Source organism: Mustelus asterias, chromosome 13 (assembly GCF_964213995.1).
Source record: "Mustelus asterias chromosome 13, sMusAst1.hap1.1, whole genome shotgun sequence".
Taxonomy (NCBI): Eukaryota; Metazoa; Chordata; class Chondrichthyes; order Carcharhiniformes; family Triakidae; genus Mustelus; species Mustelus asterias.
The window spans coordinates 103,466,384-103,485,158 of record NC_135813.1 but is presented as its reverse complement, the minus strand read 5'-3'; the positions used below and the strand labels follow the sequence as shown (position 1 = coordinate 103,485,158).

The following is an 18,775-nucleotide window of genomic DNA, read 5'->3' as shown; positions in this document are numbered from 1 at the left end:
TGCACAAAAGATGCTGCCCCAAAGGTCTTATCAATGGTGCTGAATTAACTGATCTCCGAGTAATAGCGGGAGCACTAAAATTGACCTCCATCTCACTGAGCTAGGGAGGAAAAATCAGCTAGTGATTGTGCTCCTAAACCTTGTGGGAAAGTATGGATGTCACTTGTGGAGCAGAATGGGCTGTGCTGTAATGCCCTTTATATGGATGTGTAGCTTGTAAGCTGTTTTGCCCCATCACATAATTGATTACTTCAGTGAGGTAACTTGGTTTCCAGCACCTGGGGATTAGTATCCCAACATGAGCCTCTGGCTTTGAAATATATTATTGAACAGGAAGGAAGCAACAATTTCTTTTTGTTCTCAATTCATAAAAATTCAAGCGGTACATTATTTGAGTTAGAAGGTTTGTTGCTCTGAAAAATGGGTATAGCTAGAGTAAAATAAGGTACCGCAAATGACACATTCGCTAAATTTTCATAAAGTTGGTCAGAGCTGTATAAAATCACCATTTTTATGGGTTTCTAATATCTGATCAGGATTTATACATCCTTTGTATCCTTGAATTGTTGAACGCATGTTTAGTCAATGTACAATTACCTATTTCTACAAATTTGTTTTAAATAATTTTGAGCCAAGTACAACTTGGTTTGTGTGTGGTTACTTTTTCTCTCTGAACCATGCACAATGGGTGGAAGAAAATTACCATCTGGTCATAAGAGTTAGTCTAGCTGTTGGAGATTCACAAGTGTTGTTGACAAAGCATCTACTTGCTCCCTAACTTGCAGGAAAGCTCTCTGCCTTCACTTGGTGCCCCAAAATAAACATCAATTCAGTTTTGGAGGGTTGCACCTGCATTCTCCCATGCTGTCATTGTGAACTGAACTTGAAAACTGCTATGGCAAAATCAGTCAAAATACATTCATTCTCGGCGATCTTGTTTGTATATTATGAGTGGATACAACCTCCCTAAGAATTAACCCTAAAGGCATATGAGTATTCTAACTCATTTAAAGTTTTGAGTTGATCTTTCTTTTGCCTTCCCTCTTCCAAAAATGGGATGATTCCACCCTCCCTCTTCTCCATCCTCCCCCATCTTGGGCCTTCAGTGAGGGAGTAGATTTGTGTTTTCAAAGTTATGCTGATTTTTTTTTTTAATATGGGGAATAGTATAATAAAATAGTATTTGAGGTGCACTGCTAGCAGGTGAATTTTTTAAAAACAAAATAAGAAATTAGGTTAAAGTGAAATAAATTTGGGGGCAGGGATAGAAGGAAATGCATTTTACCTGGATTGATTATGTAAATAATATCCTGGGTGATTTAAAGGGTGGGTTAGTTGAATGTAATATCTTTTTTCTTAAGGGATGGGTTATAGTGGATGCAGTTAAAACGCCCAATGAGCAGTTTATCATTTGACATGATACAAGTTTATTCTTCTGTGGAAGAATTTAACTATAATACAGAGCCTAAGCAGTACGATACTGCTTTCACTCCCTTGTCTGCAGGTAAGTATTAGAATGTAGTTTTAATTATGCCAATACAGTATTTATTTTTAAATGCTTGAATATGGAAACTATGTTAACATGCTTTGTCGCATTTATATGCTACAGGTTACAAAGTGAGAGCCTTGTTTACACTTCAATACTTTAAACTATTTTGACTGAGCCGGCAGCATATTGAAAAATGGGACTAGACACGTTTTCTACATATGTATGGACAAAAAAAATGTGTATGGTGTATGCAAGTGGAGTAATACATAAAAGCATGGTATTGTACACTTGTAATGTAAACATGGTATTTATTATATACAGTAATATGTAATTTAATTGGAAGTTAAAGAGTAATGTAAAACAGTTTTAATGGTTACTTAACAGTTCTGTTATAAAACTGCATGCACCAACTTTAGTTGTTCAGAACCCTGTTACTGGCAAGTCAAACAGTGAAGGTATAAATGGTTTTGGAGGGTGTACGAAAGTTTTAGGAGAACTACTGTGAAGAAAGGCAAACTCGCAGATGAAAACTGGTGAAACTTCAGAGCCTTAGCCAGTGCTTTAAAAGAGGCACGAGTTTCATCATTGAGCCTTAGGCTCAAGAGGTACTGGCTTAAGGGAATACTTCATTTCTTCATATTTGTCCCTGCAGCGGTGTCGACCGGGGTGGCTTCAGTAAGCCTGGTGGTAAGTTTTTAGCATTAAAATGGTTAGTCAAATACATTTGTGTTTGAAGTCTGTGGGGAAAAATGTTTTGCGTAGTAAAATTTTCTTGTATACAAAATTCAACGCATATGTATATATACTGGTGTCACCTGCTGGCATTAAAACGGGTTTGCGTTAAAATGGGTTTCAAATTACCTGATACAGTGGTGAATATGGATGTATAAAGTGAATAATCACTTGAGTGATGGGTTTGCATTAAAATGGGTTTCAAATTACCTGATAGTGGTAATGAATATAGAAAGCCAATTACCACTTAACTGAAGTGGTATAAAATACCAAATGGTTTATTATTTAAAAAAATTAAATGGGGGGTATTTATTTTTTTAAAGTAAAATTGTTAATTTTAAATTTCACTGAAGATTATTTCACGTGATATGGTCTTGCATTTGCAGTGCATCTTGGTTGAATGAATAACCAAAAAGGTGCTCGAACTTTAGATCTAGATGTATGAAGGTAGTGGGTCACTGGAATGCAAAGTAATGTAGTGCTTGCTTTCTTTCCTTCCCATCCAGTAACAGCTGTAGAAGAAACTCCAGAGCCTGAACCAGGTAACAATTTTGATAGCTTATTAGGATACAGGTATCTTGATTGCTTATGCTTTGTTCCATGTCTTTGCCATATTTGTAATAGTGGAGTAAGTCTGGGTGTTGGGGCTTAAACGAGCAGCCTACCAGGTAGTCACTGACAGCAACTTTACGATTTCCTTGGATAATTGAATGTGTGCGGACTCTAAATTGCTGTCAGTTTCAGAAAAATAATAACGGTAAATGTTGGTTTTGTCATTGAGCCAAAACCTGTCAGACATGCTGACCATTATGTATAGTGGACAAATCTTGCCACATTAAGTGGTGAAGATTGTATTCAATTTTAGTTTGTTCAAGCTGTTCTTGGTTCTCGCGCTCTATTCTGTGATCTGGTAAATTCTTTCCTCAAACCTATCTGGCCCATACCTTTGCTAGCATAGGTATTTACAAAAGGTTCACTTTTTACTAAATCCTTTTTAAGATTTGATATTCGCCTTGTATCATGAGGTATTCTGTAAGAAAATCTTGCATCCACTGAACTGGATTGCGCCAGTACCTGACCAGTGTTTAACTAAATGTAGCAAGACTCAGTGATGATCACTTCTGGCTTACTGGAATAAATTATTTTTCCCACGTGATATCTTTGGTTTCTGTTAAACCCTGGTGAAATATCAGTAGATCTATTCAACCACAGCAGCTTGCATGTATAACAGCTTTTGTGCATGGGCCATAGGTGCCTGAAGGCATGATGGCCAATGCTGAGGGAAAGTTGTATGATTGGAGGTAGCAATGAAACCATTTTAAATCAGGATAAGAATTTCAATGCAACAGTGGTATGGGAACCAGTGAGGACATAAGTGATGGGTGAACCAGGTGTGATTTATGAAGGATAGAGGGTTAGCCAGAAGAACCTTGTAATAGTCAAGACTGGGTGTGGCTTGAATGGATGAGGGCTCTTAACGATAGACAGGGCGAAGAGGGATAGAAGCCTCATGGCCCGTTGTCTCTGGTTCTTGGATTATTATTGCCTCCATGGAATGCCAGCTAAAATGTATGTATATGATGTGTAATGTATCTATATATAAAACAAATATAGGCAAATAAAATATTAGATCCAAGTGGCTTTGAAGATATCCCAGAACAAAGAAATTAAACCACATCAGTCAGCAATTCACTGGATTTTTGTTGTTTGGCTTCACTCTTGCCTGCAATATCTAAATGCCTCTTGTTTGCAGCAATTGATGTATGCACACATGATTCTGGCAAGAACTGATTAAATAACATGCTCTTTTTAACTTCAGTAGGAAGTCTCACAACACAGGTGAAGGGGCAGTGCTCCGAAAGCTTGTGCTACCAAATAAACCTGTTGGACTTTAACCTGTGTTGTGAGACTTCTTACTGTGCTTATCCCAGTCCAACGCCAGCATCTCCGCATCATGGCTTTTTAACTTGGCCAGTTTAGTCAGGTGCATTTGGCCCACATGGTTGTAAAGGAGAGAGGATGTTATAGTGGTAATGTCACTGGACTAGTAATCCAGAGGCTCAGGTTAACGCTCTGGAGATATGGGGTTCAAATCTCACTCTTGGAATTTAAATTCACTTAATAATGACACCTGGAATTAAAAACTAGTCTCAGTAATGAATAAGTTGACTATAAATGAGAAGAATTCCCATTTCTTCTATCCTGGGTATTCCTTTTTTCTTTCAGCGAGGTTCCTACGATACACCCATATTGAAATGGCTGTCATCATTGTTGGATTTGATTTATTTGCATGCATGTGAAGGCCCTGGTGGTAACCCTGTGGTTTTAAAAGTTTATGGTAATGACCCTCTCCACATTCTGCATGGTAGCTAGCAACATCACAGAAGTCTATTGAAGGCACTTGTAAAGTAGATGGTTATTCATTCCCCTTTGGAAAATACTGTGCATCTGTCTCCTTTCTTCAGGTTATTTTAAAAAATAATTATTTATACTACTTCTTTGTAGTAGCAGCCGCTGAACCACCACCACCTCCCCCAGCCCCGGCTCCAGCTCCGACTCCAACCCCAGCGGCAACTCCACAGGAAGATGTGGAGAACGATACCATTTATGTGCAAGGTTTGGGTGAAAATATAACTCCAGAAAGGCTTTTGGATTTCTTCAAGCAAACTGGTGCTATAAAGGTTTGTGTTAGTCTATATTGTCAATTGATACAGCCTGCTTTGTTGTTTTTTCCAAGTTTGGCCATTAACTTTGCACCTGTACACTTCAGATTAACAAGCGAACTGGACAGCCTATGATCAACATATACATCGACAAAGAGACTGGAAAACCCAAGGGTGAAGCCACTGTGTCGTATGATGATCCTCCTTCTGCTAAGGCTGCTCTAGAATGGTTTGATGGTAGGTTTTGTCATTTTTATACCGAAACAGGAAACTTTGCCTTTTTTTCTGTTTATAATAATTTCTGTTCCTTTCAGGTAAGGAGTTTGACACAAACCCGATCAAGGTTGCTATGGCCAGAAAGAAACAGCAGCCGCAGCCACAAACACCACTGCAGCAGCCACCACCACCATTGCAATTTAATAACATGCGAAGTGGTGTCCCTCTCCGTGATGGAAGAGGCGGTGGTCTCCCTGGTCGGGGAGGTGAGAATCTACATTACAGACCAGGTAATACGACTTTCCTTTTAATTTTAAAATTGTCTTCTATGTGTGAAAAGTTCTGCTTTACTTGTAGTGCATGACTCCAATTGGGTGAGGAAAAACAGAAACTAGGGACCTTTTGAGTTGGCTGGTTTAGACTAGTGGTCTCCATCATTTTTGCCTTCTACAGCTGAGTGTGTACCTTAGCCTGGAATTAATTTCCTATTCTCTGTGCATGCTCACATCAATAAGTGTAAATGGTTTTCAACATTAATGTGTTCTAAGTATGTGACTTAGTGAAGTCTTTCACAGCATTGTAGATTGGAGGGGAGCCACAATCGCATCATACTTTCACATTGTAGTCAAATACAACTTTAGACTTCTCATGATATTTTCAGCCCCTTTCACTGAGCCCGCCTGGTGTGAACAGGAGTGCAAAATCCCGGTTGTTGATTTTTAGTGTGTGAGCACAGGATATCTGGCTGGAAAGCTTCAACAACTATGGAATTGTTTTTCATACAATCTCCTAAACCAAACTATAGTAAAGTAAGTTTGGGACCAGCAGGCATCCAGTTTTTTTTTTTTGCAACAGTGTAAAAGCATAAATATTTGAGAATTTCTGGCATCTTTAAAGCTTCAAACAATATCATGATGCTCCTGTTTACCTCCCTGCCCTCCCCAACCCAAATGCCCCTCACAGAGGGATGTTAATTTAATGTGATCTGGATTAATGTGCCTTCTGAAGTTTGCTGGAAACTTGTGCGCAATCTGAGGCTCCCAAGTGTGACATTTTAAAAGCATTCAGCAATCTGGTATTTTTCTGCACTTTCTCTATCGCAACTAATAGAAGGTCCATCATTTGAAAAGTCATGTTTGCTCTGAGCTTCTCATTCAGAATGTCGTCTTTTTCCCTTAATCCTCTGTTGCTGAGTAGTCTAACTCTCACTTCCTGGATTTTGGCAGCTCCCTTGAACGGTATGTGCTTGCTTTGTTTGTTCTATTTTGCAGCATTTTAAAGAAGTTCATTCTAGTACAGCACCTTTTTCCTTTTGTCTAAATCTGAGTAGGAAACTGGCATAAATTTTGCACTTCATTCATTTGAATCATGGGAGCCTAATACCACCGTTACCCATTTTTAATCTGTGGTGTACTAACTGCATCCTCTTAACTGACCATGGCAGCATCTTGCTTGATCAAGGCAGGTACAACGTTCCCATTTAGCACAACTGCCAAGCAGCTTGGTATTCTATTTGGTCCGTAATCATCCCATCCCATCCCTCCTTTTACTACCCTACTATTTATGTCCCCAAGAAAGACTATTAGTTTCCCTTTCATGTTAACTGTCAGTCTTTTGTACTCTTTACTCCTCGTTTATTTTTCATCTCAAATATTCTGTTAATCCTGTTTCTCACTTCTACAATGTATGTTATGTTGATAGTATACACACTTTCTGCTTCATCTTACTCTATCTTGTCATCCAGGGAATTCTGAATTTGGTTTCCCCTTTCCCCTTGGAATGTACCTGAATACCACAGTTTTGCCTGCCAATCTTTGAATCCACCTTACCTGGGAAAGATTTTTTCTCAACCCACTTCTGGTCCTCTTAAGTATTTTTACTCTGAATTGCTCCATGTTCTTTTCCATGGCTAATCTAAACCTTTTGGTACAATGATGTCCTATTCCACTAACCCACCTTTATTCTCCTGGGCCGGAATTGTAAAATCAAAATTCTCCTGAACAGATGTCAGAAATTCTGCTCCGTGATACTATTCTAATCTAGTTTGTATTAGGATCATTATAGCCCACCATTATTAATATTCTATGGTTCTTGCACCTCTCTAATTTGCCTAAAAACTAGCTTTTCTGTATTTTTCATACTAGTTGGCCTATAGAATTCACCTAATTGGGTATTGCATCTCTATTAACTCTAACCAAATAGATTCTGCTCTTGACTCCTCCAGGGCATCCTCTCTCAGGTATTAATATTTTCCTTAATATTACCATCATTCTCACCTACCCACTTCTTTTCCTCCCTCTAGTTCCTGAACACCTTGTATCCAGGAATATTTAGTACCCTCTTTGAGGCAATTCTGTTATCACCATATGTTCCCATGACTATTTGCACCTGCAGCTCATTAACCTTATTTGCCATGCTTCCATGTGTTTATACATGTGCTGCTAACAGTTTCCTCTGATATTTTATGCACCTTGTTTATTCTTTTTAATGTTACTCTCTTGTTCTCATTCCTCTGCCCAAAAACACTTGCAAACCACCCCAAGAGGACATTAATCTCAACTCCTTGAGGTGCAACCATTTAGGCCTGTATAGGTTCCACCTGCGTCAGAACTGATTCCTACATGCACGGAATCTAAGGCCTTCCCTCCTGCATCTTCTCTCTAGCCATTTACCTTTCATTTTCCTATTTCTCCCCTCATGCATGACAATACAAGTAGTCCAGCAATGACTACAATTGAGGTTCTGCTTTCATTAATCTCTTTCCTTGCTCCCTAAAATATGCCTGCAGGACCTAGTCCTACTTCCATTATTGATTCTGATGTGAACCGTTGTCTGACAGTTTACCTTTCTCCTTGGAACATTCTGCAGCTGTCCAGTGACACCTGGACCCTGACATCAGGAAGTCAACAATGTTCCCCTAACTGTTGTATTAGGATCATTATCACTATTGTTTTCCAGAACTTGCTCTCCTTTCCCTTATACTGTGAAATTGAGTTGCCCGCTTTTCATAGATATCAGCTGAAGAGAGATTCACTTGGGGCTCTTGCACTACCTTTTTGTTTACTGTGCAGTATTCACCAAGTTGAGCAATAACTTCCACAGTAGCTAAATGGAGCTCTCTGTGTTTTGTGCTGAATTTTGTCAAGGAGCTGTCATTGATGGGGATAAACCATAGCTGTAGTCTGGATTCCTTGTAAGACTACTTTTGTTGATTTGCTGCACCAAGGCCTTGGTCAGTGTGGAAATGGTTGAGGAGTGCCCAGTGTTGGTGTGGCAGATTGAAGCCGGGTGGACAGGCTGTGGGATCTGTCAAGAGGAAATGGTTTTTAATGGTGACTTGTTGGTTCCATTTCTGATGCCTTAGGGCCTCTGATGTTTGCCCTGTGGTCAGTGGTCTTAGCTGATGTGATGAGAAGCGCACAGCAGGTGGATTGGTGTGGTCCTTGTGTAGCGGCAGGCTTGGGCTGATATCAACCTTCTCTCGAAGCTTTCTTGTTGCAATCTCACTCATTGTGTGGGGGCGGGCGGAATGTTGCTCAGTACTGATTTTGACGAGTCAAATGCTGCAATGAAATATAGAAAGACAGCACCTGTTTTGAGGTCCTTTTCAATGAAGGTATTTGGGGCAAAGACCTGGTCGCACGTGCTTCGCCGTCGCCAAAAGCTTGTTTCCGCTTTCAAGATTTTCTCCATTCACTGCACGAGGAGACTCTTGATTTAGACCTTGCTGCACACTGGGAGTAGGGATATTGGTTGATAGTTTGAAAGTAGATTTGAATTTTTCCTGTTTTGGGATGTTGATGACTTTGGACATGAGCCAGGATTTAGGCATGTCTCCTTCACAGTTCACCCATGTGAGGAATTGAACCAACCAGCAGCAGCCAAGTGAGCCAAGGTGTTTGAGGAACTCTGGAAGAATTTTGTCATAGCCGGCAGCACTTCTTTCTCTAAGGGTGCTTTTCTCATGTGGAGGAGATGGGTTGCTACCTTGGCATTTACAGATAGTCGGCTTGGTGTTATGGTTGCTGGGCTGCTCCAAGATGGTGTAGGAGCCTCTAGAAGTTCTGGCTGGAAAGGGTGAAGTTCAAGTTTTTGGGGGTTCTTCCCACCTAGCTCAACAGGCAGAATCCCAAAAACTCCAAGTAATTAGCTACATTGGGATCACTGGTTTCTTAGTGGTGTTGAAGGAGAGAAGCACATTTGTCTTTGAGGCACAGGGTGAATGTACACTGGGCAATATCCACGTGGGATAGATTTGGCGGCTGGTTTTGTAGATGGCTTTTAAGAGTAGCTGTATGCCTGCTTTATGGGAATATGGCAGGGTTTTATTGTTACCACACTTTGTTCCAGTGTCTTGCAGTGTTTCTTCCAGTTGGCTTTGCATAGGTTCTGCTGCTGCTTTGAGCTCATGATGGTAGTTGAAGGCCAATTTGGATCCGAGTTGGTCTGTGCTGGCTGTTTGGGAAGTTGTGCAAGACTTGGCATGATGTTGGGAATGGGTTGAGAGTGGGTTGCCATGCCTTGAGTTGACCCAGTAAAAGTCAGTGAGCAGTCACGCCTCTAGCTTGCAGAGTAGATTTTCCTGGCTGTTTCAGGTCATGGATAAGATTGAGGTCATTCTGCACAGCTCAGTTTGGAAGCTTTGCATCATCTGCATCAACCTCAAGTAACCCAAGTCTGAGAGATGACTGAAGTCTTCAATATAGACAGCTGGTTGTAATGGGGCAGGGAGAACGTGTCTCCCAGCTAGCACAGGGTGTATAGACATCTGTTATATTGAAGGCCCCAATATTGATATCAAGAAGTTCAGTGAAAGAGGGGTAGGCTAAGCCGCTGAGCTTAAATTTCCCACCTTCGTTGGATGGGTTGTGATTTGGATGCATCACATTAGTTGTGTTGCTGGGCGAAGTGCTAATTAATTGCCTTTTGGCAGCTGTTGCAGAGTGCTGAATCAATGTTGAGAGATCTACAGGATTATACTGCTGCCAGCTTTTAGGTGTGGTGATACTGGCATTCTTTAAGCTTGCCTGAGCTTGCTGAATTGGGTTTGCTTCCAGGATCATTGGCTTCCCTGGGTACTGATCGGTGGCACGATGTGAACGCTGATCCATAGCCACCCTGCCTGGCCTTCGTCGATTGTCTTAACACTCACCAATTTCCCCCTCTGCCTGAACAGTCCAAAGTTGTGTCATGGTCACTTTGAGGAACTTACCGACGTTCATGGATGCGCAACAATGTTGTCAGTTGCTGCTCAAGCTCCAAAATGTGGAGATGCCGGCGTTGGACTGGGGTAAGCACAGTAAGAAGTCTCACAACACCAGGTTAAAGTCCAACAGGTTTATTTGGTAGCAAATACCATAAGCTTATGGTATTTGCTACCAAATAAACCTGTTGGACTTAAGCTTATGGTATTTGCTACCAAATAAACCTGTTGGACTTAAGCTTATGGTATTTGCTACCAAATAAACCTGTTGGACTTTAACCTGGTGTTGTGAGACTTCTTACCAAGCTCCAAAACCCAGAGCTTTAGCTCATCCGAGTGATGACATTTCTTGCACTTACGGTTGTCCAGGAGAGACATTTCCTGGCGTTCTCATGCAAACCTGGTGTTAAAACTCTTACTGTGTTCTCATGTAGAACAGGACGTACATTCCACAAGTCTAAGATACCATGAGAAGTGCGTTCTGATTTGTTGGCAAGTAAATGCATCAGTGAACTGACTGATTCATTAGATAATTAATCAATTTAACAGAAATAAACATAGACTTCGACCACTCGCTAGTCCCCTCTTTTATATAGAGTCATAAAGGTTTACAGCATGGAAACAGGCTCTTCGGCCCAACTTATCCATGCCGTCCAGTTCTTACCACTAAGCTAGTCCCATTTGGCCCAAAGCCCTCTATACCCATCTTACCCATGTAATTGTCTAAATGCTTTTTTAAAAGACAAAATTGTACCTGTCTCTACTGCCTCTGGCAGCTCGTTCCAGACACACTCCACCCTCAGTGAAAAAACTGCCCCTTTGGACCCTTTTGTATCTCCCCCCTTCTCACCGTAAACCTATGCCCTCTAGTTTTAGACTCCTCTACCTTCGGAAAAAGATGTTGAATATCTACCATATCAATGCCTCTCATTATTTTATAGACTTCTATAAGATTACCCCTAAGCCTCCTGCTCCAGGGAAAAAAAGTCCTAGTCTATCCAGCCTCTCATAACTTAAACCATCAAGTCCCGGTAGCATCCTAGTAAATCTTCTAGTTTAATAATATCCTTTCTATAATAGGGTGACCAGAACTGTACACAGTATTCCAAGTGCGACTTTAACAATGTCTTGTACAACTTCAACAAGACATCCCAACTCCTGTATTCAATGTTTTGATGTGGAGATGCCGGCGTTGGACTGGGGTAAACACAGTAAGAAGTTTAACAACACCAGGTTAAAGTCCAACAGGTTTATTTGGTAGCAAAAGCCACACAAGCTTTCGAAGAAGGGGCTCAGAGCCTCGAAAGCTTGTGTGGCTTTTGCTACCAAATAAACCTGTTGGACTTTAACCTGGTGTTGTTAAACTTCTTTCAATGTTTTGACCAATAAAACCAAGCATGCCGAATGTCGCCTTCACCACCCTGTCCACTTGTGACTCCACTTTCAAGGAACTATGAACCTGTATCCATAGATCTTTGTTCTGTAACTCTCCCCAACGCCCTACCATTAACTGAGTAGGTCCTGCCCTGGTTCGATCTACCAAAATGCATTACCTCACATTTATCTAAAGGTGAGGTGATCTAAACTCCATCTGTCATTCATCGGCCCACAGGCCCAATTGATCAAACTCCTGTTGCAATCCTAGATAACCTTCACTGTCCACTATGCCACCAATCTTGGTGTCATCTGCAAACTTACTAACCATGCCTCCTAAATTCTCATCCAAATCATTACTATAAATAAACAACAGTGGACCTAGCACCGATCCCTGAGCCACACCATTGGTCACAGGCTTCCATGTTGCTTTTTGGGTGTTTTTTAAATCTTGCTTGCTTATCTCTCAGATTAATATAGCTTATTTCTCAATTTTATTATTTTTAACTTCCTAATTGATCTAATTTGCCATTATGGGTGGATATAATTAAATGTTTACCTGTAAACTTACCCCTGCGTGACTTTAACTCAGAGACCACTGTTGCTCTGCGCTCAGCCTTGCCTTTGAAGTATTTAAATCCAGGGCTACAACCACATGAAAGCTTTTAGGACTATCAGCTTATACATTTTCCAGTACAGCTGCCCCAGTCAGTTTGGTAGCAGCGAGCAGAGCAATAAAAGTAAAGTGTTGTGAAACTACACGCCTTTTCCATTCTCTGCCAATCAAAATAGTACTGATTTAACTTTGGCCTTTGGGGAGAGAAGGCTGTAAGAATATAATGGTGTAAAATCCTCACTAACATGCAAATATGTTGGGGGTGATTTTCAGCCTGTGTTCGCCATCAGTAAGAACAGCAACACTGGCGGAAAATCCATAGAACTGGGACACTAAATTCTTGCTGGAGAGATTGTGTTTTTCTCCTTTTCGTGCTGCTCACTGGTGACCCCTGTGGTAGGGGTTCCCCTTATTTGTGTTGGGGAGGGCTGATACCAATAATACCACCCTTGATTCAAATGTAAATTGCTTAAATGTGAGCCCCAAGAACTCATTATGTTGAGTAGCAGCAGAAAACTCAGTGTGATCTTCGGGTATCTAGTATCTATAAATTAAGTTTAATGGTTTTAATTTGAAATACCAGTCAACGGTATCATTTGTATGGCTAAGAATAAAAGCTTAAATTACCTTTTTGAATCAACCCTGGCAGCCCAATAAAGTACTTTGGAGCTTTGCATATTTACCGTGACTGTTGTAAATTTTTTTGTATGGAATGAAATTGAGTGTCATAATTTTGGGAGTTGTGGATGCTCATTAAACCAGATATGGAATATTGAATGACAATTTGGTTGTAAATATTGCCTGTTTGTGCCCTTCATTTCAGGACCCATGGGCCGTGGTGGAGGAGGATTTGGCGGTCGAGGTGGTCCACGTGGTCGGGGTGGACCTTCTGGAGGAAATACACAGCAGAGAGCTGGTGACTGGCGATGCCCTAACCCGTATGTCTGGCTTGCTCGTTTACATGTTTGGGTGATGTTTTTGGAGCTACAATTTACAGGATGTAATACGTGGATTATTGTTTTCTATTTATAGAACTTGTGGGAATTCTAACTTTGCCTGGCGAACTGAATGTAACCAGTGTAAGGCTCCAAAACCAGATGGTCCAGTCCCACCACCATTCCCTTCCGGTGAGTTAATTTAACCATGGCTGGTGATGTGTCTTTTGCATATCTTAGATCTGTTTGAGTGTTAGTTGGTCTGTCAATGGGTGGTTCCGAATATTTACTGCAACAACTGTGTCACTGCTCCTCTTGTATTGCATTTTAATAAGAGCTTTTTCAAAAACCGTGAGACTTCAATACTGGCCGTTTCATCCCTTTATGAAGATTTTAAAAATTTTATAATTTCTCTTCCTTATTTTTCCCACCCACAGCCAGAGTTGTTGTTTGGTGATCCTTTCATATGTGACATTTTGGTCTAATTTAATTTCATAGGTGATCGTGGGAGGGGTGGCCCCATGATGAGAGGTGGCCGTCTCATGGATCGCGGTGGTTTCCGCGGTGGACGTGGTGGCGACAGAGGTGGTTTCCGTGGCGGACGCGGTGGTGACCGAGGTGGCTTTAGAGGTGGAAGAGGCATGCTTGGTGGTCCCCCCATGGGAGAGTTGATGGGCTTCAGAGGTGGCAGAGGTGGACCAGGAAAAATGGATAGGAAGTAAGTTGACCACATTTATAAATGCTAGAATTTGTGTATTCTTGTAGTGTTTGTTCTATTTGAATGCAGTCCATTGAATTAGGGCATTTCCTTTTACTGGGAATGACTTATTTAATCAGCTGTGAAGGACTGCTGTAAATGACAGTAGCTCAATCTTCATGCTGTTTTTTGAGTGAATTGTTAATGGCCTGTCTTTTTTTTTAGGGGTGACCGTCGCCAGGACCGTCGGGAGAGACCATATTGAAGTAGATGACCCATCTGGTTTTCTGTTTACTACAACAAATATTTTTTAAAAATGTTTTAAATTTGTAATTCCGTATTTATAATGTTGTTTGCAACAACATTACGGCAATATTTCGGTATTGTATTAGTTTTTCAGTGGATATAGCCGAGTCAGGAAGTAAATTTCATGTTAGGGTGACTTTTCGCTTAATTTTTACTTTTGTCAAGGTGAATGTAATGATGTGAACGAGATCCTGAAGAGCATGCAAAACAAAAATGTACAGTGCATAGCTTTTGTTCTGTTTATACTATGGTGATACTGCAATAAAAAGCTGAGTCGCTCTGTTTAGTGTGGCTTCCTGAAATTCTGCTCAATGTAACTTGAAATAGCGTTCCACGTTGGTGGAAGTAAGTGCACAAGTTGCAAAAGTTTTGAATAACACTGAACTGAGCTTCTGCGGCTTGATTAAAAAGTTCAACGGCTATTAAAAAAAATCGTTGCACGAGTCTCTTTACAAATTCCATGTGCAGTTATTACTATAGAAAATCCAAAAGTACACTGGATAATTCTTGATATCCCTGACCCCCTTTAAAATGAGCAACTTTGTATATTTGAGAGAACTTCGCCAGCTAAGTGAAATGCTTACAGTTGATATAATGCATGATGTGAAAGCATTTACTATTTGAGTTGTGGAGTACCTAGATCTATAGGTCACTAAAGCGTATTTAATCACTAGTTTTCAGTGATTAACACAACATTGTAGCCATGTAAATTCTTCATACAATGCTGCTTTTCAGTGGTCAGTCTTGCTGACCCAGGTATTCTGTACATTTGACCTGTGAAAACTAGTAATGGTGTTGAGCATTTAGGTTTACTTTGACTCGAGTATTGATGTGGGCATATTCTGACACTTGACAAATTGTGCTCTATCTTTTAAATCTAATACCAATTTTTAGTTTCTTTATCTGAAATATTAACTTGTCAGTAGTGAGATATGGACTGGTAACCTGTCATTTCAATGAATATTTGACATTCCAGTGCTTGATAACTGTTGCAAAATTAACTATGGATTCACTCGTCAGAAATGGTGCACATCAGCCATTGGTTATAAGTCACTATTTGAAACTCTGCTTGCCGTAACGGATACTCTGTTTAAAATAACATCTGAAAAAATAATTTGTTATGGTAAACAGCCTATTGGAACATTGATTTTTAAGATTGAACTTCATAGGTGTACTGTTTAAATTCTCCTTTCACAACAATTTGTTGAATATTGCTTAAAAGCCTATGAAGTTTACAGTTACATTTGCAGAATGTTGTATAATAAAGGTGATGTGCATTATGGTTGTGAATAATGCTTGCCACGCGTAGTCTAGGCACACAGTATATAAAGTTGACTGTCTGGATCCATTTCCAAACTCCCTATACACACTCACCATTAGAGTTCTGTATTGCTGTTATTTTTCTAAGTGATTAAACTTGATTAATAAAGTTTTTCTTTATTGGCTGAGGTGTGATTAGTTCAGTAATGTGTACTGTTGTTTCTGGATTCGACCTTGGCCTGTATTGTTTTGGCTAACTTTACAGAAGTAATAAAAGAGGTTCAACTTCAATTCCTCAGAGTTGAGCCTACAGCATTGCTGCACAATTAGTCTGTGTGTAATTTTAAGGAATGTGCATTACACAATAGTCCTTTTTTTATTTTTAGTGGTATGTTCTTGATAGCATTTGGTTCACAAAATGAAGCACTGACTTTTACTTTTTATTCAGCCCGAGTTTCTTCTCTTTCTTTCTCTCTTTTCTTCCCTCCCAAAGTGCTGATATGTGCCTAAACCTATCAGTTCCTTTTTTTTTTGCTTGGAAGTTCACTCATTTGGGGTCCCCCATGAGGAGGGATTAGGAGTTCATTGCTCACTGCCACCATCTTCTCAGCCAATAAGTGCTTTATTTTTCATACCTTTTATTATTGGCGTACTTTATGCAAGTTGATTTCTTTCAGTTAACTGTTTGATCAATGCAATCCTTTTAAAGGGTGCATACTTATCTAATGGCATCAGTTTATCTGATTATAAATTCTGCTTGAAACTTCCCATGAAGTATTTTCCTCCTGTCAATGGTTTGTTTTTAAGCTTAAGGCACTTGCGGGGTGGGGGGGGCGGAGGGGGAGAGAAAAAAGTCAAACTGGCAGCAGAGGAGCTCCTTTCCAGGCTCAACAATTAAATAGTGAATTACCCAATGGACCTGTAGTGCTATTTTCAGAGACTGCTTATCAAGAATGTCAATGCTACCTTCACAGTCTGTGCAACATTTTCATGGGGATCTTATTCTAAACTGTGCAGCTTGATTTCTATAAGTCAGAAATGGAAGCAAACATGTTGTAACTTGCAGATGGAATGTAGGTTACGTTTAGGAAGTAGGATTGTAAAGCTATTATCAATCCCATGCAGCATTCTACTTGGAATCCTTTTGTACTCTACTGATGCTGCTCTTGAAATATAGATTAATTAGCAATATTAATGGTATAGTCCTAAATTTAAGTTGCATGTGCATCTTGTCTACAGTCCATCTCATCCTAGTGATCTCCACCTCCCTTTAGTTCTGGAATTTTCTTTCATCCATAGGATGTGGGTGTCCACTGGTTAGACAGCATTTTTATTGCCCATCCTAACTGCCCTTGAAGGTGATGGTGAGCTGCTGCCTTAAACAACTGCTGCCTATAAAGGGGAACTTGCAGCTGGTGGTGTTCCTATGCATCTGTTGCCCTTGTTCTGCTTCAGTATTCCTATCTCGTAGTTATGGTATTTATATGGCTGGTTCAGTTTCTGGTCAATGATGTTGATGGTGGGAGAGTTCAGCAATGGCAATGCCAGTGAATGTCATGGGGAGGTGGTTTCTCTGTTGGTGATGGTCATTGCCTGGCATGTGTATGGTTTCCACTTATCAGTCAAAGCCTGAATGTTGTTCATTCTTGCTGCATATGGGCATAGACTGATGTTGAACATTGCACAATCACATGCTAACGTCTCCACTTCTGACCATATGAAGGGAAGATCATTGATGGATGTTTGGGCCTAGCACAATACCCTGAGGAACTCCTGCAGTGATGTCCTGGAACTGAGATGGTCAACTTCCAACTACAACTACCTTCCTTTGTGCTTGGTATGATTCCCAACCAGTGAAGAATTTTCTCATTGATTCCAGTTTTGTTAGAGCTCTTTGATGTTGAGGGCAGTTGCTGTCTCACCTGAGTTCAATGCTTTTGTCCATGTTTGGACTTGGGCTGTAATGAGGTCAGGAGCTGAGTAGCCTGGCGGAACCCAAATTGAGCTTCAGTGCACAGGCTGCTGGAGTAAGTGACTGGTGGCAATCCCTTTCATAAGTTTGCTAAGTAGACTGACGGACAGTAATTATCAGGTTGGATTTGTCCTACTTTTTGTGGACAAATGTGTGCGCTCTGCCATACATTATGACACCAATAAGCTGGTCAAAGCAAATCATTGTGGTATGCAAATCCTTGCTTGGGATTTTCCTGCATTTTTCACTGCCTTCTATCTTTGCTTCAACAGTTAGCACTATTATATCAGATGTTTCCACTCATTTTTTTCAGGCAATGGAACAGTGGGAAAATGTGCTCAATAGGATGAACCAAGAGGGAAAGCATCAAGAGTCAGCCCAAGATCACTTGTGACAAATGATAGAAATGCCATAGTAATCTTCCAGAACATTTATATAGCATTTATATTGCAGCAACCTAGTCACCAGTCTGTATGCATTTAACACATGGTTAAACTAGAACCAATTGACTTACTTCATTTCTTACAGCTGTGATTAGTCATGACATTTGATGAGAGGAATCTGCAACCCAACATAACTCTGTAATAACCAAGATCTAAAAGAATTGTACATAATACCTCATTATTCATTTTAACCTTGTTAACTTATGGGGGGGGATTGTCATTTCCTTGTTATAACTGAATCCTTGGGATGGGTTTGAGGGTGATAATTGTCATTTCTAAAAGTGCTTTTAGATTTTTAATCACCTGAACCCTGGTGTGATATGTCATCCAAAGTGACAAGTGTGCCCACAATGAAAGAAGGAGCCTAAATAATTGCCTAATTGAGGACTGATGATCCAGATGTCTTGCAAGCAGGAATGACCGGATAATCTACCCGTGGTACAATTCCTGCTATATCTCTGCATCACTGGCTTTATTTCATATGTGCTCATTTTTTTTATTTGTTGGTTTCTCCTGCTACTTGACTGTCAGTATGGAAGGAGCTAGTCTTGGACATACAGCCTCCTTGGTAGAAAAGTTAATAGGACATGAATTTGAAGTTTATCTTTAATCCATAAAGTCAACAATAGGAACTTGACCATTCTAGCTAGGTGAAAGACCATAAGATTCTGGGCATGCAAATAAAGTTTGTGTTGCAGGCGAGACTAGTCTATAATCAATATTCCACCCTTGAATGATCAACTAGGGGCTTTCCTGAAACCTGCTAAATGTAGTCGATATACCAACCAAGCACCTTCATTTGGTTGATGTACCTTTCAGCAGTTGAAATCTTATTTTGTGAAGAATGTGGTAGAAAATAGGGAAGACAA

The 18,775-nt window shown here is 40.3% G+C and overlaps 1 protein-coding gene across 2 annotated transcripts in view; it reads left to right on the top strand.

The window, feature by feature from the left end:
* LOC144502961 (RNA-binding protein EWS-like) overlaps positions 1-15,676 on the top strand; it is a 32,723-nt gene extending 17,047 nt beyond the window's left edge. The window contains exons 9-17 of one of the 2 annotated variants that reach the window (XM_078227399.1): positions 2,142-2,176; positions 2,728-2,763; positions 4,727-4,902; positions 4,992-5,121; positions 5,199-5,390; positions 13,117-13,231; positions 13,326-13,420; positions 13,727-13,946; positions 14,151-15,676. In XM_078227399.1, the coding sequence (XP_078083525.1) occupies positions 2,142-2,176; positions 2,728-2,763; positions 4,727-4,902; positions 4,992-5,121; positions 5,199-5,390; positions 13,117-13,231; positions 13,326-13,420; positions 13,727-13,946; positions 14,151-14,190 (1,039 nt within the window). In that variant the 3' untranslated portion in view covers positions 14,191-15,676. The remainder of the gene's footprint in view (positions 1-2,141; positions 2,177-2,727; positions 2,764-4,726; positions 4,903-4,991; positions 5,122-5,198; positions 5,391-13,116; positions 13,232-13,325; positions 13,421-13,726; positions 13,947-14,150) is intronic. The other variant, XM_078227400.1, reaches the window with a different exon arrangement.
* Positions 15,677-18,775: the final 3,099 nt, after the last annotated feature.